The following is a 23,342-nucleotide window of genomic DNA, read 5'->3' on the forward strand; positions in this document are numbered from 1 at the left end:
TGATAGCTAGAGATGACTATGGGGCACTTGAAACGTGGCCAGTAAGACTTAGGAACTGAATTATTATTTAATTTTAATATTCACATGTGTCTAGTGACTACCCTAGCACAGATCTAAGTTCAAATTTCAGTTCTTCCTTAGCTGTGTGGTCTTGGGCAATTGTTTTCACTGCTAGGAATAGAACCCAGGCAAGTGCTGCATCACTGAGCTAAACCTCCCAAGTCACTGGGCAGATTTTTAAAATTCTGAGTCTCTGTATGCTTGCCCAAAATGCAGGGGTAGGGGTCAGAATAGTACTTCTTGTATAAGACTATTAGGAGACTAGGGGCTGGGGATTTAGCTCAGCGGCATAAGCACCTGCCTTACAAGCAGGCAGTCGTGAGTTTGATCCCTGGTACCGATAAAAATGAAAAAGACCAAAAAAAAAAAAAAAAGACTATTAGGAGACTAAATTAGTCTAGTATTTAGTACCTGAAGCATAGAAAATGCTCAATTATTGTTAGCTTCCACCCTATTGTGATTATTATTATCTTGAGTATTGAAATATGAATGTCATATAACTTTAAATATTAATTAAAATCTTACCTACTTATATGTTTTCTTATATGGTTTAATGTAATCTCACTCTTACTTTGTTGAAGACATTTGCTTCATACATTGACCTAGCTAGACACTGTCTCTGAATACTTGTCAGGCAGATGAGGAAAGGTCATACTGCAGAGTTCTCCTTGCCTTCCTCCCCATGGGTAGAGTGGGCTAAACATGCTCTTTCAAGATGCCTTCTAGTTGTGCAATAGCTCACTTTGTGGAATGTTTTCTCCATGCCTTGTGTATGACTACTTTAGCCATTCTATTTTATTTACTCTTAACAACCACCCCATAAAATATCATTGCCCCCAGATTATAGATAAGGAAACAGAAACCCACTGGGTTGAGGAACTTTTCCTAGACTATATGGCTAGTTAACAATAGAATCGGGGTCCAGATTCCTGTCTGCATGACTCTAGAACACACTCCTTTCCAAACATGGGATGCAAGATCAAGAAATAGAGATTCCACAGAGTGAAAAGAGCATTTGGCATGAGTCTTAGCATGAGACCTGGTTCTGCCTGGATCTCAGGCTGTAATTTAGGGTAAATAATTCAGTGTGCCTGGAGTGTGAACTGATCACTGTTGCCATCCCTTTCAGTTCTTCAGTGATTTCTCTGACTTTAGGACAGATGGGCAGGTGACCTATCATACCCAGTCCAGAGAGATAAAGGGATGTATCAGTCCCTCTAGATCAACCTTCTCAGAGTTGATGGCCCTTCTTGACTTTCCCCAGCATAGATTGTTTATACACCAACACCAGCCACCTTGAGGTCAGCTTCCGTGCTGATGTGATAAAGCCAGGAAAGACACTGGAGATTCCAATCACATTTTATCCTCGAGAAAGTATCAACTACCAAGAACTCATCCCCTTTGAAATCAATGCACTATCTCAGCAAACAGTCGAAATCAAAGGAAAAGGCACTGAAATGAAGGTAAGCGATTATAAGGGAGGCCCTCAGGGTGGGTCCCCTTCCTGCTCTTCTAGCCTCCTTTGTCAGCCTGAGTCCGCACTGCTCTCTTCCCTTTCCATGTCTTCAACTTTGGGGTTGCTCTATCAGAGGTCAACCAGACCCACTAAGATGGTAACCCTAATTTCACAAAGAGGGGAATTGTCAAATCAGACTCAAGTAAATCGTAGCTGTTATTCAGCTCCAAAATTCACTATCTCAGGAATATGGGTGTCTTAGTTACTTTTTACTCATTGCTGAGACAAAATACCTGATGCCCAAGATGGGAAAGGAAAGGTTTATTTCTTACAGTTTTTGGAGGTTTCAGTCCATACTCAGTTGGCTCCAAGGCAGGGCGGCATGGCAGGGCCGCAGTTCATGGCAAATGCAAACTGCAAAGTGGAAACCCACAAGAGAGAGACACACCTTCTTCCTGCCATTACATTGTATGCTGGCTTCACCCCTATGTGAGTGTAGCACTGACATCATCAATCCAAGCTCTTAGACAATGTATCAATCATAAATGCATAATGCAAATGCATGAGGCCAGGAGCCACTGACATAAACCATGACAATGGGTACCACAAACACTGGAGGAACACCTTCACCTTCCTGGAGAAATTTGAGTTTACAAAGGAAGTATCCCGAGCACACCTTCCTCCTCCCACTTTAGTTCCTGTTTTCTTTGCAAGCCTAGTAGACATTTTTAGGCAATGTGTACAGACATAGGTTTCAGCTTTAAAACATTTTAACATCCTCACTGATTAACATTCTCCAGCTAATTGTGAATCCCAAGATTATATTCAAAGATTCCTTCTATCCAAGATCTCCAGATAGAAACCTCCCTGACCTACTGCTCATCTCTTCCTTCCTAGTGTCTGGTCAAGGTTTAAAGTGTTCTGGCAGGAGCATTTATATTGTAATAGAAGGCTTGGGAAGACTGAAAACTTCCCAAGATTCTCAAGAATGCATGAAACATTTCAGCAGCCAGCAGAGAATTAAAGAGTACTACATTCCTGGAAGCCTTCCTTTTAAACTATAAGAGCAAAAGGATACTACCCCTTGATGGGCTCAGGACAGACAGAGCCTCCTCGTGCCACTAACTCCCTCATTTGTTTGTCCTTTCACTTGTTTATTCAGCATCTATTGTGTACTGGTAACTGAAACATGTTCTCAGACCTTCAGGCTCTCACTGGTCAAGTAGAGAGACTCTCTTGCCTTTTTATAGAAAATAGAAACATGTGGACTGGAAGATAGTTGAAGATGGTCGATGATCAAGTGATAGTGGCCAGTAGGTGCTGCTTATTGTAGGTCAGTGCCATCCTGAAGATAAGGTTTGACCTGGCCTTGACCCCATCTATCAGGAGCTGGCCAAACTCCCAATCTTATAGGTGAGCATACAGAAAAAGGTTCAAATAAAAAACAAAATGCAATATGGTTTGTGGAGAGTCAGAACACTCTCAGAACTAAGACAATGACTTCTCTCTGGACTTCTACTATTTATTGGGTTTTCAACAAAGCAATAGGGGCATGTAGGAAAATGCAGGAAACAGCTGAGATGGAAGGTGTGAAGATGAGCAAGGTCTCCAGACGTTAGAACAAGACAGTCCAAGCAGTAAATCTCGCTGATTAAGAGAACAATCTTATCTCTAAGGTTGGCAGTTTATTGCACTGGAATTGGAGTGACAGCCAAATGTCCTCAGGTGCAGCTTTATTTTGCCTTCAAAGACTGTAAATATGAGCTTTTCCAATGCAGCCAGACAGCACTGTGGTCAACAACTTAATCTTTACACAGCCTGTTCCCCAATACCCATCCAGATCAACATGTTGACCAGGGAAGTGAAGATTTTGCCATATATCTACTCTCCACCTCTGCTGCCACCACCTCAACCAAATCTATCTGCATCTCATGCTTTCTCTTTCTGTCTTGTAGTCTTCACAGAGCACTCTAGCCATATAGATTAGGTCACTCCTGTTTCTCCCAGAACAAAGCCCTCTCTCTCTCCCCTCTTGCCCAACTGTGGCCCAAAAGACCTTGCAAGAGGTCTTGATCGCCTCTCCAAATTCCTCTCAGCATTATCTCCAAGCCACAGGCTGCTCCCTCTATCACAGGCCATCTCTTCCTCCTGCAGTGTTCCCCACTCTCTGCCCATGCTGCCCAACACTGACTATACCCTGACCTCCTTTGGCTGTCAAGTAAGTGTACCATCTTCAAGAAGGCCTCCCTGAGGCCCTAGTCTAGTTTTAACCTCCTGCAATATGTTGTCAAGGTGCTCTGAGCTTTTCTTCCCTCTTTCTTAATCAGTTTTAATTATGTACATTTTGTGATGAATTTAGTGAGCATTTGTTACGGTTTGTGTTTGGATGGCCCCTCCAAGAGTCATGCAATCTTGAATATGGCTTAATCTAGTGTTTGTTATTGGTTTGTTGTCTAGTGCTGAGATTGGTGATGTGAGTGCTATACTTGCCCAGGGGCAGAGCTGACGTACCGTGTAAGGACAGGAAGAAGGTGTGTCTTTGCTCTTTTGCTCTGTTGACTCTTACTGTTTGTGGTGGCCCTAAATGGCAGCCCCACCATGCCATCCTTCTTTGGAGCCTGCTGAGGATGGACTGAAACTCCCAAAACTGTAAGAAATAAACCTTCCTTTGCTTCACTTCGGGAGTCAGGTATTTTGTCTCAACAAAAGAAAAATAACCAAGAAAGCATTTTATGTGCATGAATGTTGGGTGAACAGATGCCCATCCAACATGAAGTTAGATCTGTATGAGAGAGGGAGCCACCATTGCCTCACTGTGTTAGATGTATCATTAACATTTATTTTTTTCATTTACTGATGACTCCTTCCTAATCTCTTGTTCCACAGATATCAGTCCTAGATCCACCCAATAAGATTGTGAAGTTAGGCGCTCTCCTGCCAGGGCAGGCTGTGAAGAAAACTGTTTGCATCATGAACAATAGCCTTGCACAGCTCACATTTAACCAGTCTTCACTGTTCTCCACTCCAGAACTCCAGGAACCCACGGTTTGTGCTGGTTGCTCCTAAGGGCTCTTTGTGCATCCCATCCATAAGAGTGACTAGGTTAACAACACTAACAGCTCATATTTCTTGCATACCTAGACTGACCCAGACCATAATGAGAACTTTCTATATGCTATCTCAGATAATTTTCCCCCAAAACAGTATGGGTTAATGTTTTTCTTTAATGTTTTTATTATTCTCATTTTACATGTCCATTTCACTTTCCAGTGTCATTTATTCATTTATACTTCCACTACATGAATGAGCCATTTCTGCTGAATTTCTGCTTATTCTAAGTGTTTCTATTCTTTTTATATTATGAAAGGCATTATAATAGCCTTGCAACAAAGCCTTTGCATGCATCCATAACTCCCTACTTAAGTACTTAGAAGTGGGCTCCTTGGGTCAAAAGAGGAAATGCGTTTCAACTAGTACCACAAGTTTGTCCCCTGAAAGTCTATTCCACTTCACATTCTCATCAATAGTTAAAGAAAAACATGTGTGTTGCTAAAAACACTTCCTCACAGACCCTGAAGAGAGTTTTCAGTCCCTGATACCAGCTACCCAACTTACCATCATCACTATTTGATTGTCTCTTCAAAATTGTACAAGCTGGGGCCGGGGGTTTAGGTCTGCAGAGTAAGCATCTGCCTGTCAAGTGTGAGGTCATCAGTTTCATCCCTGGTGCTAAAAAAAAAAAAGAAAAGAAAAACTGAGAGCATCCATCCTAGAAAGCCAAAACTGTACAAATCGATTGTATCTTTTCCTTTATTCAAGTCATTCTTACACTTACTCAGTAGATATGTGTGAGATACAGAGAATATAAAAGTGACTTGACACAGATGTTGATCTGGTGGAGTTCACAGTCTTTGGGGGGGGGGGTCACAGATATAAACATTCCCAGGACAACATGGGAACTGCAGAGGCACAGTGCAGTCCAGAGCAGGGCTGCTTAGGCCAGGGCTCAGTGGCACAGAAGACCTCAGAGGGTAGAGAGGCCAATGCTGCATTTTACAGGGGAAACAGATGTCTTCCAGGAAGACAAATTAGAGCAGAGCATCCTTTGGGGCAAAGCTGATAGATAGATAGATAGATAGATAGATAGATAGATAGATAGGCAGATGGATGAATATTCCAAAGAGTCAGTGTTTCTAGAAAATCAGATATGAATCAGTGTAGAAAGAGTTTTGTGTGCCATCTAGTGTTTGCAAGATACAGAAAAAATTGGCCATGAAAGCACAGTTAGATTGTCCCCTGAACAGCGGGGCCTTCAAGAAAGGTCTTAGTCCATTCTCTGCATTCCTCCATTGCCCTGGGACAGCAGGGCCTGCAATAAGAGCGTAAGGACACACATGTTTGCTGGATGGAACTACCAGAACCCCAAAACCCAGGAAAACAGTCAGGAGTGGGTCCATGAGTGCACAGACACCTTCAGAGGACAGAGTAATAAGTGAGGCCAGCAATGTGGAAGCATCTTAAACAGCAGAAAGAAGTCAGCAGTTGGACTTTGGAAAACTCCACCAACTGAAGACCATTTCCAGCCCCCACATTCAGAGGTGAAGATCAGCTCCATACCCAGCACATTTCAGGGATCTCACGTGGGCACTGGAGGTATTTTACTACTACTTGCTTGTGTGATTAGCTATCCCTTTCTTGTCTAGTTGGATGTCATCTTGTTTTGTTTTGTATTCTATGGTTATTTTTCTATTTGAGAATTTTTCTCTCTCTTCTCTTTCTCTGGGCTTCCTTTTCTTGCTTTCTTCTCTTTTTTCTTTTTCATTCTCTTCTTTTTTTACTGTTTAGGTTTCTTACCTTCCTCTTTTATTTTCTTCTATTGATCCTCTTTCTCTCTTTCCTCAACTACTACTTGAATTTAAACTTTCAAGGGAATAACCTGTCTCTGCCCTTTCTAACTACTCTTTTGCATTCTATGCTTTCCCTCCTGTGTCCTCCAGTTTCCCCAAACTCAGGTGATCATACTTTGACCTCCAGCCTCCACTCTACTATATCTGACCTCAATTATCACTCTATCCTATCTGCTACCCATCTTAACACCCCTTGTTCACTCCCACAGAAGGGTAAAATAACTCCACTAAGGGCAAAGTCACTGCGCACAAGGGCACAATATATGTTTGATTTTATTATATAACCTTAGAGTTTGCTCCTGTGGATGGAGGTAGAAGCAGGTTAATGGTTACTGGTTTGTCAGTGGTTAAGCTGTACTTGACACTGTTGCTAATGATCACTGTACTATTGTATATGTAGCCAGGATGTCATACATGTTATGAACAGTTTTTATCCCCTGTATGATGACACTGTGACTGTATGAGGTCATAATCATCACCATAGTTCAATACCAACGAATTGGGAGCTGAGCCAAAAATTAATTTTGCATCATTTACAAATTGAGAAAGTAAGTTCTTGGGATAGCTGTAAAGAATCACCTACATCTAAAGAACATCCCTGAAGAACAGACATCTCCTAGGTAAGCCTTAATCCTAGTGAAAAGCTATATATCATAAGAAATCAGCAAGCATTCACATAGAAAACAAAATTAAATAAAAAAGAGAAAATACAAAATCACAAGACACAGAAGCAAAATGCAGTCCCAAGCCTCCAACCTACCCAAAACTCAATAAGACCAGAACTCAATGAGATGGACAAATTGGAAGTGAAACACTGGAACTACCTGAGCTGATAACAACAGAAGTGAAAAAACAAATGGAAAAGGCTATAGAGAAAATAATGTCTCAGATACAAAAGGAAATGATGCTTACAATCAAAGATATTAATGAGGACACATATAAAAGAATAGATGAGCTTAGAAGAGTGATGGAAACAAAAGTTCTCAACATAGGAAAGAAATGGAATCCATGAAACAGATCCAAACAGAAATCAAAGACATGAAAACCTCCATTGAAAGTGTATGCAACAGGCTGAATGAAAGAGAAGATACAATTGGTTCTTGAAGACAGAATTGCAGCTAGTGATCATGCAAAGAAAGATATCTTAAAAATATCAAGAGATCATGAAAAATCAATGCAATAGCTACAAGATAAAGCAAAGAAAAATAGCATAAGATTGATTGGACTCAATGAGAAAGAGACAGCGCAAATGCCATTTTTTAAAAAAACTGTACAGAAGTAATGGCAGAAAACTTCAAAGGGAAGAGATAACAATCATAAAAGTGTATGCACCAAATACAGGAGCACTCAACTATATAAGACAATTGTTAATAGACATAAAAATCAAAAAAGCAGTAACATAATTGAAACAGAAGACTTCAGTACCTCATTGTCACAAAGATATAGATCAACTAGACAAAGAAAGCAGCAAAGAAATATCAGAACTGAACCAAACCTGTAAACAAATGCACTTAATACATGTTTTCAAAATATTTCACCCAGCATCATCAGAATACACATTCTTCTCAGCTGCACATAAGACATTCTCTAAAATAGGGCTTCCTGCGGCACTGAACCAGCTCAGCAGGGTTTAGGCCTGCCTGCACCAACTTTCCACCAGCCATGCTTGGCCAGCTCTGGGGATTTGGGCCTGCCTGCCTGCGCCTTCCACTCTGGAGGCTGGGAGGCCTGGAATGAGTGTCCCCAAACAATCCCAAGCCCTGGGAGGGAGTTTAAGATCATAGCTCCCACCAGCAGAGAACTTTACTGCTTCCTGCCACACTGAGCCAGCTCAGCAGGGCTTGAGCCTGCCTGCCCCACACCCAGTGACCCTCTCTCAATCTGGGGAACTGGGTGGCCGGAGTCCCAGAAGCTCAGAGCATAGAAGAGGATTTCCAACAGGCCCAGGGGAAGCCTTGGAATAACACTTAAAACACGGAAATATAGGAAAATGACAAAACGAAAGACCAAAATACAATCTCAAGCCTCCAACCCATCCTAAGAAACCTTAGGAGCTATGTACATAGAAGAAAATATATGTCATACACCTGAAATAATAACAACTGAAATGAACAAGCAACTCCAGGAAGCTTTAAAGGAATTCAGAAATAATCTCCCAGGTAAAAGAAAAAATGATAAAAGAAATGAAAGAGATGCTGAACATATCTAAAGAAGACACAGTTAAAAAATTGGAGGAACTAAACAAAAAGGTAGAATTCCTGGATGAACAATATAAGAAACAAACAGAATACATGAAGCAGATGCAAAGAGATATACAGTAAATCAAAAATTCCATTGAAAGTTGTAAAACCACCTCAATGAAAGTGAAGATAGAATTTCAGACCTTGAAGACAAGATTGCAGCTAGTGAACAGGAAAGGAAAGATCTTTTAAAAATAACAAGGAATCAGGAAATAACAATTCAACAGCTGCAAGATGATGCAAAGAAAAACAACATAAGATTGATAGGGATAAATGAAAAAGAAGGAGACAGCATAAAGGATGTCAAGAGGATATTTAGAGAAGTAATAGCTGAAAATTTCCCAAACATGAGAATCGAAACTGACATCAGGATCAGTGAAGCATCTAGAACTCCAAATAGCCATAACCAAAATAAAGCTACACCTAGGCATATTTTAATCACCATCCCAGAAATCCAACATAAGAATAGAATACTAAAAACTGTCAGAGAGAAAAGACAGATCACTTATAAAGGAAAGCCTATCAGAATCACAGGAGACTTCTCAACACAATGAAGTCAAGAAGAGCATGGACTGAAGTATTTCAGATCCTAAAGGAAAATGATTTTCAACCTAGACTGATGTACCCTGAAAAACTGTCCTTCAAAATGGATAGAAATAAGATACTTCCATGACAAGGAACAGCTGAAGAACTTCATGATCACCAAGCCAACCCTGCAAAGAATACTGAATGACAGCTTAGATACACTTAGGAAAAAACCACTAAGCAAAGCAGACAATTAAACAAAACAGAAAGATAAAGATGCAACAGCAGAAAGATAACATCAACTATAAACCAACATATAACAGTTATAACCATTAATGTAAATGGACTCAGTGCACCAGTTAAAAGAAACAGACTGGCAGAATGGATCAAGAAACAACATCCAACCATATACTGTCTACAAGAAACTCATCTAACCTGAAAGGATACTCACAGACTGAAAGTCAAAGGATGGAAAACAATATATCATGCAACAGGAACCCAAAAAAAGCAGGGGTAGCTATTCTTTTTGCAGACAATGTGAACTTCAAACCAACAATGATCAGAAGAGATAAAGAAGATCATTACATAGTGGTTAGGGGAAAAACTTCAAGAGGAAGAGATAACTATCTTAAATATATATGCACCAAATTCCAGTGCACCCAGTTATATAAAAGGAGTATTAATAGAAATGAAAAACCAAATTAGCAGTAACACAATTATAACAGGAGACCTTAACACACCATTGACACCAAAGGATAGATCAACCAAATAGAAAATCAGCAAAGAAATAACAGAACTAAATCACACCTGTGAACAAATGGACTTGATAGACATATACAGAGTGTTCCACCCAACAACATCAGAATACACATTCTTCTCAGCAGTACATGGGTCATTCTCTAAAATAGACTATATATTAGCTCACAGAACATATTTAAATAAATACAAAAGAGTTGAAATTATCCCTTGCATGATATCAGATCATAGTGCCATGAAATTAGAAATTAATGATAAAAGATAGTGCAAAAATCCCACAAACACATGGAAGTTGAATAAAACACTCTTGAGTAATCAGTGGGTCACAGGGGAAATTAAAGAGGAAATTAAACAATACCTACAAGCAAACGAAAATAAAAATACAACTTATCAGAATCTGTGGGTTGCAATGAAAGCTGTCCTCAGAGGAAAATTTATTGCACTGAGTTTCCATATCAGAAAAACAGAACGAATACAAATAAACAACCTGATGTTACACCTCAAACATCTAGAAAAAGAAGAGCAAGTCAAGCCCAAAGCCAAAAGAAGAGAGGAAATTATAAAAATCAGAGCAGAAATTAATGCAATAGAGACTAAGAAAACAATCCAAAGAAACAGTGAATCAAAGAGTTGGTTCTTTGAAAGAAAAAATAAAATTGATAAGCCCGTAGCCAACCTTATTTAAAAAAGGGAAGAAAAAGCTCAAATCCATGCGATAAGGAATGAAAAAGGCAAAAATCACTACAGACTCTGTATAAATACAGAAGATCATCAACACCTATTTTGAAAACCTCTACTCTCATAGATTTGATAACACAGAAGAAATAGATTCCTAGAAATGTATGAAGTACCAAAGCTAGGTCGAGAAGATGTAAAACTACTGAATAACACAATTTCTATTAATGAAATTGAAAACACTAACTAAGTCCTTACCTACACAAAAGAGCCCAGGCCCAGACGGATTCGCTGCAGCATTCTACAAGAAGTACAAAGAAGACTTAATGCCGACACTCCTCAAACTGTTCAATGAAATTGACAGGGAAGCAATCCTTCCTAAGTCTTTCCTGGAAGCAAATATTACTCTAGTACCAAAACCGGAGAAAGACCCAACTAAAAAGAGAACTAAAGACCAGTCTCCCTAATGAACACAGATGCAAAAATCCTCAATAAAATATTGGCAAATAGGATTCAGCAAATCATCAAGATTATACACCATGACCAAGTGGGATTCATCCCAGGTATGCACGGATGGTTCAACATAGGTAAATCAATAAACGTAATTCACCATATTAATAAAACCAAAAGTAATGATCACATGATCATTTCTATAGATGCAAAAAAGCTTTTGATAAGGTCCAACATTCATTTATGATAAGAACCTTACAGAAAATTGGAATAAATGGTCTTTACCTCAATATAATAAAGGGCATCTATGACAAACCAACAGCCAGTATCATATTAAATGGCCAAAAATTGAAGGCCTTTACTTTAAAATCAGGTACAAGACAAGGATGTCCCTTATCACCACTCCTATTTAATATAGTACTGGAAATACTAGCCAGAGCAGTTAGACAAGAGAAAGAAATAAAAGGGGTAAAGATAGGAAACGAAGAAGTTGAATTATCATTATTTGCAAATGACATGATTTTCTATACAGAAGACCCCCAAAACTCCATTGAAAGACTCTTAGGCATAATAAATAAATTCAGCAAGGTAGCTGGATACAAAATCAATATTCAAATATCAATAGCAACTATAGTAAAATCAACATGGTACTGGAATCAAAACAGAGCCAGAGATCAGTGGAATAGATTAGAAGATACAACCACAACTACAAACACACTCAACCACCTTATCTTTGATAAAGGGCCCAAACATGCTCACTGGACATGTCTCTTTAATAAATGGTGTTGGAAAAACTGGCTCTCCATAAGCCGAAAACTAAGACTAGACCCATGTCTATCACCATGCACTAAATTAAAATCTAAATGGATCAAAGATCTGAATATTAAAACAGAAACACTAAATCCATTGGAAGATAAGTTGAAGACATAGGGGTAGGTAGAGAATTCATGAACAGGAATCAAACCGCATGGGAAATACTTCCCAGAATCAACAACTGGGATCATGTCTTATTAAAAAGTTTCTGCACATCAAAAGAAATCTCTAACATAATGAGAAGAAAACCTACAAACTGGGAAACAATCTTAGTGAACTGTCCCTCAGACAAAGGACTTCTGTCTAAAACATATAAAGAATTTTTAAAAATCAGATCCCCAAAATTCAAGGATCCAATCCAAAAATGGGCATCTGAGATGAATACACATCTCAGATGAAGAAATACAAATGGCAAATAAATACATGGAAAAATGTTCATCATCATTACTCATTACAGAAATGGAAATTAAAACCACACTGAGATTCCATCTCACTCCAGAAAGAAGGGCCAGGATCAAGAAAACTACCAACAACAAATGCTGGGGAGGCTGTAGGGAAAAAGGAACTCTCCTGCACTGTTGGTGGGAGTGTAGACTGGTGCAGCCATTGTGGAGGTCAGTCTGGAGATTTCTCAGAAAGCTGGGATTGGAAGTCCCATTTGTTCCAGCTATTCTACTTCTAGGCATATTCCCAGAAGAACTGAAAACATCATACCACAGTGATGTATGTGCACCCATGTTTATAGCAGACCAATTTGTAATACCCAGATCTTGGAAACAACCTAAGTGTCCATCAATTGGGGAATGGATTTAAAAAGTTGTGGTATTTTTATACAAATGAGTACTACTCAGCTATAAAGAATGATCATGTTGAGATATTTATAAATAAATGGATGCAGCTTGAGACCACACTCATAAGCGAAATAAATCAAACTTACATGTATAAATACTGAATAGTTTCCCTCGTGTAAGAGATGTAAGAATACATAAAAGTATGTGGTAATTGTGATTCCCCATTATATTGTTTTGAAGCCTTATAATGTTTTCATTCATTAAGTAGAATGGTTTTATTCTGGGTTGATTTTATTGTGTGTGATGGTATGAACAGCTGTTTTGCAGAAAACAAGACATTATAATAACTAGTGATGATTTAATATCATCTTGTTTTGAAGTCCCACCAAGCCTATGTTCTTCTGTCTCCATCAGTTTTATCATGTTATATCTTATTGGATTTTATTATATGTGATAGTATAAACAAAGTTTTTTATAGACAAGGAGATAATATAGTAACCATTGTTCGTTTTCTGTTAGTTGGTTCTGAATACCCTGTAATACTTGCATTCTCTTGAATGGTTTTACACTGTCTTTTTATGTTTGATACGATAGTATATCAAAGTATACTCAAGTATTTCAAGGAAAGAGACACTATGGTAGCTACTGTTATGTCAGATTGTCTTGTGGTGAAACACTATGTTGCTTAAATTGTTCTGTTCTGACCTGTGTTGTTATATCCTCTTTTATCTTAATCTTTTTTAAAAAATAAAATTAAAAAGGCATTCTCTAAAATAGACCATATGCTAGACCACAGAGCATGCTTAAGTGAATGCAAAGAAAATGAAATTATCCCACGCATATTATCTTATCATAGTGCGATGAAATTGGAAATTAATAACAAAAGAAACCACAAAAACTCCATAAACTCATGGAAATTAAATAACACTCTCCTAAACAACCAGCGAGTCAGGGGTGAAATAAAGGAAGAAATTAAACAATATCTACAACTAAATGAAAATGCAGATACAACATACCAGAACTTATGGGATGCAATGAAAGGACTCCAAAGAGGGACATGTATAGCAGTAAATTCTCACATCAAGAAAATGGAATGAACACAAGTAAACAACCTAATGTTACACCTTAAGCTTCTAGAAGAAGAAGAGCAAGACAAACCCAAAGCCATACAAGGGAGGAAACTATATATCACAGCAGAAATTAATGCAATGGACACCAAGAAAATAATACAAAGAATTAATGAATTGAAGAGTTGGTTCTTTGAAAGAATAAATAAAATTGATAAAACCTCAGCAAAAGAAGGGGAAAGGGTGAAATCACTAGAGAGCCTGTGAAAATTCAAAAGATCATCAATACCTACTTCGAAAGTCTTTACTCTCATAGGATGGAAAACACCTAAGAAATGGACAGATTCCTAGGTATGTATAAATTGCCAAAGCTGAACCAAAAAGATAAAAAATGTCTGAATAACCCAATATCAGTTGATGAGATTGAAAATATAATTAAAAACTTACCAACAAAGAAAAGCCCTCAATGCCTGATGGATTCACTGCTGAATTCTACAAGAAATTTAAAGAGTTAGAGCAAATACTTCTCAAACTCTATAATGAAATTGAAAGAGAAGCAATACTCCCAAACTCATTCATAGAGGTAAATATTACTGTGTTACCAAAACCAGAGGAAGTCTCAACCAAAAAACAGAACTACAGGCCAGTCTCCCTAATGAACATAGATGCAAATATCCTCAATAAGACGCTAGCAAACAGAATGCATCATATCATCAGTATTATGCACTATTAACTAGAGAAATTCATTCCGAGAATACAGGGATGGCTAAGCATATGCAAATCAATAAATGTAATACATCATATCAACAGAACCAAAAACAAAAATCACATGATCATCTAAATAGATATAGAAAAAGCTTGTGATAAAATCCAGCACTCATGATTAAAAACCCTACAGAAAATCAGAATACATAGTCTTTACCTCAATCTGATAAAAGTCATCTGTGACAAACCAACAAACAACACTATACTAAATGGAAAAAAAAACTCTAAAATCTGGAATAAGACAAGGATGTCCACTATCCCCACTCCTATTCAATATAGTTCTAGAAATACTAGCCAGAGAAATTAGAAAAAAGAGAGAAATAAAAGAAATAAGGATAGAGAAGGGAGAAATATTCATGGACCGGGGTTAGAGAGAAGGTCACACCAAGAAGCAAGCCCAGTCAGGGAGCCAGCACTTTGTATGGGCCACTTTGCATGGCCACAGACTGGAACACACAGACCCCAGCCCCTTCCAACATGCGCACTGGCAACCCCCTACCCCCACCATAAGCAACCAGCTTATCTGGAGAAATACGGGCTGTGATGATAGCTATGGAGGTGAAATACAATTGGATGCATGTGCTGCTTTGTTGTACTGACACTGGTCTAGGGCCAGTGGTCTGATCACAGGTTCAGAGGACAGTGGTACACAGTGTGGCATCTAGGGGGGGATCTCCTTCTGAGGGTTGCAGCCATTGTTGATTCACTATGGTCTTGTTTCAGAAGTCCTATATCATTTACATTGTTTTGTTGGGTTGGGTTTTATTCTCTTTTGTTTTGTTTCGTTTTGTTTGACCATGTCAAATCTGATGGCAGGAGCAGCTATTTTAAAGATGGCAAGATATATTATGGTAGCCATTTTAGATTTACTATCTACTTGTTTTGAAGTCCTTTATTGCATTCATTGTTTTGTTTTTATTGTTTCTATTTTATGCTATTCTGTTTGGTTTTTACTATGTTTGAAGTTATCTGCAGCTATTTTGAAGACATCAAAAGGCATTATAGTTACTATTGTTGATTTCATAATGTTTGAAGTCCTGTATCTCTTATAGGGGTTTGTTTTCATTGGTTTTATTGTTTTATCATCTTTAAATTAAAAAAGAAAGAAAAGGAAGAAGTTAAATTATCATTATTCACAGATGACATGACACTCTATGTAGAAAACCCCAAAACTCCACCAAAAGACTCCTAGAATTAATAACCAAATTCTGTAGTGTAGCTGGATACAGAGCCAATGCTTGAAAATCAATAGCATTCCTGTACACAAAAATACAAATTCACTGAGATAAAAAGTAGGGAAACCACATCTTTCACAATAGCATCCAAAAAATAAAATATTTAAGAATCAATCTAACAAAGAAAGTAAAGGACCTATATATAGAAAATTATAGTACTCTGAAAAAGGAAATCAAAGAGGATATCAGAAAATGGAAACCCCTTGTTCATGGATAAGAAAAACCAACATGGTGAAAATGGCCATACTCCCAAAGCTGTCACACAGATTTAATGCAATCCTGATCAAAATACCATTAGCATACCTCACAGAACTAGAGAAATCATTCCTAAAACTCATCTGGAAGCAAAAGAGACCTCAAATTGCAAAAGCAACTCTACAACAAAGGCAAGGCAGGAGGAATCACAATCCCTGACTTGAAATTATATTACAAAGCTATTGTGATGAAATCAGTATGGTATTGTCAAAAAGAAAAAACAGACCTGAGGACCAGTGGAACAGATTAGAAGATTCAGACGAACTACAAACACACTCAGCCACTTTATCTTTGACAAACGGGCCAACCATGTTTACTGGAAGAAAGATAACCTCTTTAATAAATAGTGCGAGAAAAACTGGCTCTCTATAACCAAAAACTAAAACTAGACCCATGTCTGTAATCATGCACTAAACTAAAGTCAAAATAGATCAAAAATCTAAATACTAAACAGAAACACTAAATCTACTGGAAGAGAAAGTAGGTAAAAATCTTGAAGATGTAGGGGCGGGCAGAGGCTTCATGAGCAAAACCTAGACAGCACAGGAAACACCTCACAGAATCAGCAAGTGGGAACTCATCTTATTAAAAAGCCTTTGCACATCAAAAGAAATCAGAGTGAAAAGACACCCACAGAGTGGGAAAAGATTTTAGCCAAATATCCCACAGACAAAGGACTTCTATCTAGAACATATAAAGAGTTGGAAAAAATCAGCTCCCCCCCCCCCCGATTCAAAGACTCAGTCCAAAAATGGGCAGCTGAGATGAACACATACTTCTCAGATTAAAAAAATACAAATTGAAAATAAATTTGTGAAAAAATGTTCAACACCATTGGTCATTTGAAGATGCAAATTTAAAAAAAACAGAGATTCCATCTCACCCCAGTAAAAATGACTATCATTTAGAAGTCAGCCAGTAACACATGCTGGAGAGATGTGGGGTAAAGGAGCCCTTCTCCGCTTTGGTAGGAGTATAGACTGGTGCAACCACTATGGAAATCAGTCTAGAGATTTCTAAAAAAAAAACTATGATTACAGGTCCCTTTTGACCCAACTATTCCCCTTCTGCATATTGTCCCCAAAGAGTTAAAAACACTATACCACAGTAATATATGTGTACCCATGTTTATAGCAGCACAATTTATAATAGCCAGATCTTAGAAACAATCCAAATGCCCATCAACTGAGGAATGGATAAAAAAAGTTGTGGTATTTTAAGACAATGGAATACTACTCAGCTATAAAGAAGTATAAATTTGAGACATAAGGAATCGGATGCCACTTGAGACCATACTCATAAGTGAAATAAATCAGTCTCACATATGTAAACATTGTGTTGTCTCTCTAGTATAAGAAGCTGAAAAAGTAAATAAAATTCAAAATGTATAATAAATATTGTGAAATGGGAAGAAACTGTTCAAAAGAGAAGAAAAACTGGGATGGGGAAAAAGAGACAAGGAGGAAGGGAAAAGGAAAAATATATATATACATACATATGTACATACATGTACACATATATATGTACACACAAAATAGTGAAGATAATTATACTACTAATTGTTATTAGTTCACTGAAAAGAAAGGTGTGTGCCTGTATTGTTTGATCAATTTTTCATGCCTAGATCTTGTAATATAAGCAACTACTTTGAGAATAACAAAACACAATGTACTAACCACTGTAACTCTCCTACAATTTTATTGTGAAATTTTGTACCATTGTTTTTATTTCTTTTTCTTTAAAATAATTTAGAGGGGGAAAAAAGCAACACAGCTAGAGCAAGAGATGTAATGGTCATCTCATCCCAGGACCCTAACTTGCCCTTTACACTATCTCATTAACCCAAATTACAATCCTTGGTCTCAGTGGGTCAGGACCCCTAACAGTTTGGCCATACCAGTTCTGCTGTGTAGGTGGCCAGGCCAAAGCCAGCAGAGTGTCCTGTGCGTTCTCATCGCCCTGAGGCTGACTCCAACATCCTCACATTTGAGAAATCTCTGGCACAACTTTGCAGTCCCAGCTCCTCTATCCCTCACCTCACTCCCTGGACCACAGTCCACTCATGGGCAATTGCTCAATGCTCTGTACCAAAGAGAGTTTAAGGGTCAAAAAGGAGTTGGCTTTCTTGGGATTTGCTTTTTACCAGGACTAAAGGCAAAGAGAAAAGCATCCTCATGTGTGCAATGACTCAAATTTTAGACTCGTGAGTCACTTGGAGAATTTTTGATAATGAGGGTTCCACCCCCTCGCAGCAGCATTAGTCGCTGAGCCTGGGACAAGACGGTGGAGTCTGCATCTTAACAACCCCAGGGAGCGCCCTTGGGAAACAACAGAGCCCTACATGTTTCCTATTCCTTCCTCAAAGGAAGAGGAGAAAGAAGAAAGTGTCCAAAGTGCACTGGGAAGGGGAGGAAAAGGAACTGACATTTATTGGATGCCTGCTAGGTGCCACACTCTTAATATACAGGATCTTTACCTTTTCCATGGAGCCAGTCTTGGTAGTTTTAAGGAACTTACAAGAGATCACACAGCTGGTAGGAGCAGATGTGTGATTTGTCCCCTGGGCTAGCAGCACCAGCAGAAATACCTCAGGGAACGCAGGCGACCCTCAAATCAGCACCCTGCTCCCACCTTCAGCTGCTGAGTCTAGTTGTTCTTCACCCAGGTCATCACCTTTGAGCCCTTCCAAAACATCACCCTGAAGCCCAAAGAGGTCTGTAAAGTGGAAGTCACCTTCGCCCCAAAGAAGCGCATCCCTCCCTTCTCCGAGGAAGTGTTCATGGAATGCATGGGCCTCCTGCGCCCCCTCTTCCTCCTTAGTGGCTGCTGCCAGGCCCTGGAGATCTCCCTGGACCAGGATAACCTTCCCTTTGGACCAGTCGTGTATCAGGCACAAGCCACGCGCCGCATCCTCATGTTGAACACAGGCGACATGGGTGCAAGGTAGGAAGCCATACCCTGCCCCAGGCTGCCAGAGATCTCTGTTCTTGGACTGCCAGCCTTCATTTGGCAAGCACAGCCACTTTCTGTTTCTGTCTTTTCCCTTCTACACACACAACCTTGCCTCGAGATGTGATAGCAGTGACTTCACCAGAGTGACCACTGCTGCCATGGTTACTAAAATTAATATGATGGAGGATGTTTGCTCAGTCCTGTTACATGCCCTTTACACGGCTCGTCCCATTCCATCCCAATAACCTTAGGAGACCAATATTCTACAGATCTATGTTACAGATGAGAAAACTGAGGCACAAAGAGATTTACTTTTCCAAAATCAAGCATGTAGCAAAAAACTTACCATGTACGGAGCCAGTGCTGAGGATCCTTGCATATAATCTCCCCTTAATTATCTCAGGCCCAGGCTGGGGATTTAGCTCAGTGGCATAAGAGTCTAACTACCAACCATGAGGTCCTGATTTCAATCCCTGGTACCAGAAACAAACAAACAAAAAAAAAGCTTACATTCTAAATTATCTCAGGCCCCTGTAAGGTGGGTTCAATATGGACCATTTCACAGATGAGGTAAGGTCCAAGGAGGTGAGGTGACTTGCCCAGGACGACACAGCCAGGAGCAGAAGCCTGGTACAGTACATCTTCAGCAGCTCTTCTTTCTAGACTCTTCTTCCCTCTTACTTCTTACAGACCTTGACACATCAGTGCAGGCTGTGCACTGCTCACCCCAGGGGACACTTGTCACACAGACTTGGTATGAATGGCTCCCAGTGAAGTGTGGTGTGGCAGCCCTGATCCTGGAGGCAATGCCCTATACCATCCCTCCTGTCTCCTGCCCAGACCAGATGCCCAGCACCAGAGAAGTGACCACACAGGGCTGACAAACCCAAGAACCTCCAAGAACAGGTGCAGCTCTCACATGAGTCACACCATCCTGAATCCAAACTGGAAAACAGTGCAGGAAATGATTAAGGTCACAGACTCAGGCAGGCTCCAATCCTAGCCCAGCCACGTGCTAGCTGTGTGACCTTGAAGATACATATATACGTGTTCATGCATAAATGGTCCCCGGTGTGCCCTGTGGGTACAAAGATAAGATGCAGTCACTTTCCCGCATTGGCCCAGCTAATCCAGGAGCAACCTTGGTCCTGCTTCCTCTGCCTCTGCTTTGCCTGGCAGCTCTTTCTTCTCCTGAGTCCTACAGAGCAGGCTAGGGAGGGGAATCCAGCAGCTAAAAGCCCAGGGAAGGTCTGTTCTCAGTAGCCCTGAGAAAACCCTCTGAGTAAACTGTCTTCTTTGTCTTCTTTTGTCTGAAAAGTTTCAAATGGGATATCAAAAAATTCGAACCTCATTTCTCGATCAGCCCGGATGAAGGCTACATCACCGCTGGCATGGAGGTTCCTCTCGAAGTGACCTACCATCCCACAGAGGTGGGAAAGGAGACTTTGTGTAAAAACATCCCCTGCTTCATCCAGGGGGGCAGTCCTCTGAGCCTCACCCTGTCCGGTGTCTGCGTAGGACCACCTGCCGCTAAAGAGGTGAGTTGGCGCTGCCCAGGGATGGACCAGAGGCAGGGAGGGTCAGCCAGGGAGCTAGTCCTCAGTGTCCGCATTGATCATTGAGACCTGCTCCCTCCAGCCAGAGTCGCTGAGCAAGCCATCCCCGCTGCTGGATCCATAGTCTGGGTGGGGAGGGTGTTATTTTCCTCTCTCCATTTAGTTCATTCCTATTCATGCCTTGGCCCTCAGCTCTGGCTTTACATTCTCAAGGAAGCTTCACTGATGTCCTTCTAGATCAAATCCTGTTATAAGACCTCTGAGTAAAGGATTAGCACCTTTCTCCTTCTCTGTGGTTCAGTGAACCACTGGGGTTCAGTGAACCCCTTCTGGGCTATGTTCCAGGAAACCTGCCAACCTACCTGTTTCCTTGACAGTGTTGCTGATAGTAAAAATGACACCCAATCTCCCTCCTGTCCTCTTGTTAGTTCTTGGTTACTTTTTCTCTCATTGCTGAGAAAAATTACCCAACACCCAAAATAAAGGAAGGAAAGGTTTATTTAGCTCACAGTTTGTGGAGGTTTCAGTCCGTCATCAGGCAGGATGGTGTGGCACAGGGCCAACACTTCAAGACAGCAAAATCAAGAGCAAAAGGGTGGGCAAGCCTCTTTTCCTCCCTTATATTGTAAGCAGGATACCCTCACCCAGAGGGGTGTAACACTCACACCGTATCCCCGTATCCCTGCCCTCCTCTTGCACAGGATGAGGATGTTTACTAAGAGATGACCCTAGGTACATGCTGAGTCACTTAGTTAAACTTCTAAACTTCTCAGATTGACACAATGTATCAACCATAATAGTGTTACCACTGGAAAACATGGCTCCCTCCCTGTCCTTTAGTTTTTCAAGACTATTAAATGGACAGAATCAGACAGCACATTATGAACAGGTACCCAGATATGAACAAGACTCAATAAGTACTCAGGCTCTTATTTCTCTTGGGCAAATACATAGTTGTAGTTTGTGAGGTACATCTCTGTCTACCTCCTGCAGAAGCTGACAAACTGTTTTTCCAAAGTGGCTCTTACGTCCTCCCCAGCGATGATTCCCACTTGCTCCACATCCTTATCGATACTTGACGTGATCAATTTTTAAAATGTAGGCCATTCTACTAGGTGCATAGCAGTGTCTTAGTGAGGTTTTTCACTTGCATTTCCCTAATAACCAATGACAGGGAACATCTTTCAGGTATTCATGTTCCATCATATGTCTTCTTCATTGTAGTGTCTGTTCCAGTCTTCTGTTTTGAATTCAGTCATTGATTCTCTTCTTAAAGTTTTACACTTTTTGTCTCTAATGTGCTTGAATTTAATTTTTGTATATAGTGCAAGTCATACAAGCCTCAAAACTTGTTGTATATGAATATCCAGTAACCCCAGTACCATTTATTGACAAGACTGCCCTCTGTCCATTGAATTGCCTTTTGCACCTTTGACAAAATCAGTTGATCACATAAGTGCAGGTCTGTTGCTAGACTGTTCTTGTCGGCTGATCTAACTTTACACTAATACCACAATGAACGTGTTGATAAATCCAGTGGCTGGTTCTCACCCTTCATCCTACTCGAGCAGCGGATAAGAGCACAGTACTGTAAACTGGTCCCCTCTTCTCGAAACATTCCTTCATTAGCACCAGACCATCACTCTGTCCTGGCTTCCTCCTGGCTTAGCTGGCTGCTCCAACTCTGATCCTTCTTCACACTGCAACCACCTGTCAGGAATCAGTCCTTAGAGTTTTTCTCTTTTTCTAAAGACACTCCCTCCTTGTTGATCGCATCCAGTCTCGGCCTCAAACCAAACAAACAAAAAAGCACTGCTGCACTGACAACTCCCAGATGTTTATTCCCTGTTTGGGCCTTTTGCCCTCAAATTCATCTCTGTAAGTTCCACTTCCTGTTCAACAATAAGCTCCTCAAAGGTTCCTGCTCATCTCACGGTCACCCCCATAAAGTGGCATCCCCACCTTTCTGGCTGCTCAGGTATCATTCTTCAGTCTTGGGCCACTTACACTCAGTCTTCCTTACGTTATAAAATCCTATTGGCTTTTCAAAGTATAACTGGAATATACCCACTTCCCACCATCCCTGATGTCACCTAAGCCGCCATCTACTGAAAGTTTCCTGCCTGGTCTACTGAAAGTTTCTTCTAATTGGTCTCTTCCTCTGTCACCTGTCAGCATTCACTGTGATTCTGTTAAAACCCTCTCTATGCACAGCTCCCCAAAGTCCTCCTGTGTCAATAGAAGGAAAATGCAAGTCTCTACCATGACTCCTAAGGTCCTAATGCTGTTCTTCCCTGTTAATTTATCTTACTGCTCCATGTCTGCTGATACCTCCTGGTCACTGATCAAAATTCAAGATCTTTGCAGTGGATGTTTCCTGTGGTTAGGAGGAAGCTCTTTTCCCTTGAATCTCCCCTGATTTTTCCTTCTTGGCCTTTAATAAAATATCTATTTTCAGTATGTATGAAACCTTCCCTGATAAACTGCAGCTAAAATTTTGCACCCACCCCTAATCTGGCTTTATTTTGCTCCATAGCATTTATTTCTACATATTCTGCATTATTCTTCCTTGTTTATTTCCTGTCTGTCTCTTGCCTCTGGAACATAATCTCTTGCAAGGTAGAGATTTTTGTTATTTTGTTCACTGCTCCAACTCCCCCACCAAGAACAGTGCCAGTTGCATGGAAAATAATCAATATTTGTGGAAAGAATGAAAAAAAAAACAGAATCAACTGAAACTCAGGATTCTGAGTACTATTAAAATCAGACTTCCCCTGGGCACATTCTCTCCCTTGGGCCTCTAAAGACAGCCCCAGGGCAGAAGCCACGGAGCTCAGGT

General features: G+C 40.1%; 1 protein-coding gene across 1 annotated transcript in view; it reads left to right on the forward strand.

The window, feature by feature from the left end:
- Hydin (HYDIN axonemal central pair apparatus protein) overlaps positions 1-23,342 on the forward strand; it is a 411,964-nt gene that overhangs the window by 377,846 nt on the left and 10,776 nt on the right. The window contains exons 77-80 of the mRNA XM_023565963.2: positions 1,325-1,523; positions 4,403-4,561; positions 18,661-18,938; positions 20,266-20,485. Of these exons, the coding sequence (XP_023421731.2) occupies positions 1,325-1,523; positions 4,403-4,561; positions 18,661-18,938; positions 20,266-20,485 (856 nt within the window). The remainder of the gene's footprint in view (positions 1-1,324; positions 1,524-4,402; positions 4,562-18,660; positions 18,939-20,265; positions 20,486-23,342) is intronic.

Source organism: Cavia porcellus, unplaced genomic scaffold, assembly GCF_034190915.1.
Source record: "Cavia porcellus strain 051 isolate PalLab524CR breed Dunkin Hartley unplaced genomic scaffold, mCavPor4.1 scaffold_4, whole genome shotgun sequence".
NCBI lineage: Eukaryota > Metazoa > Chordata > Mammalia > Rodentia > Caviidae > Cavia > Cavia porcellus.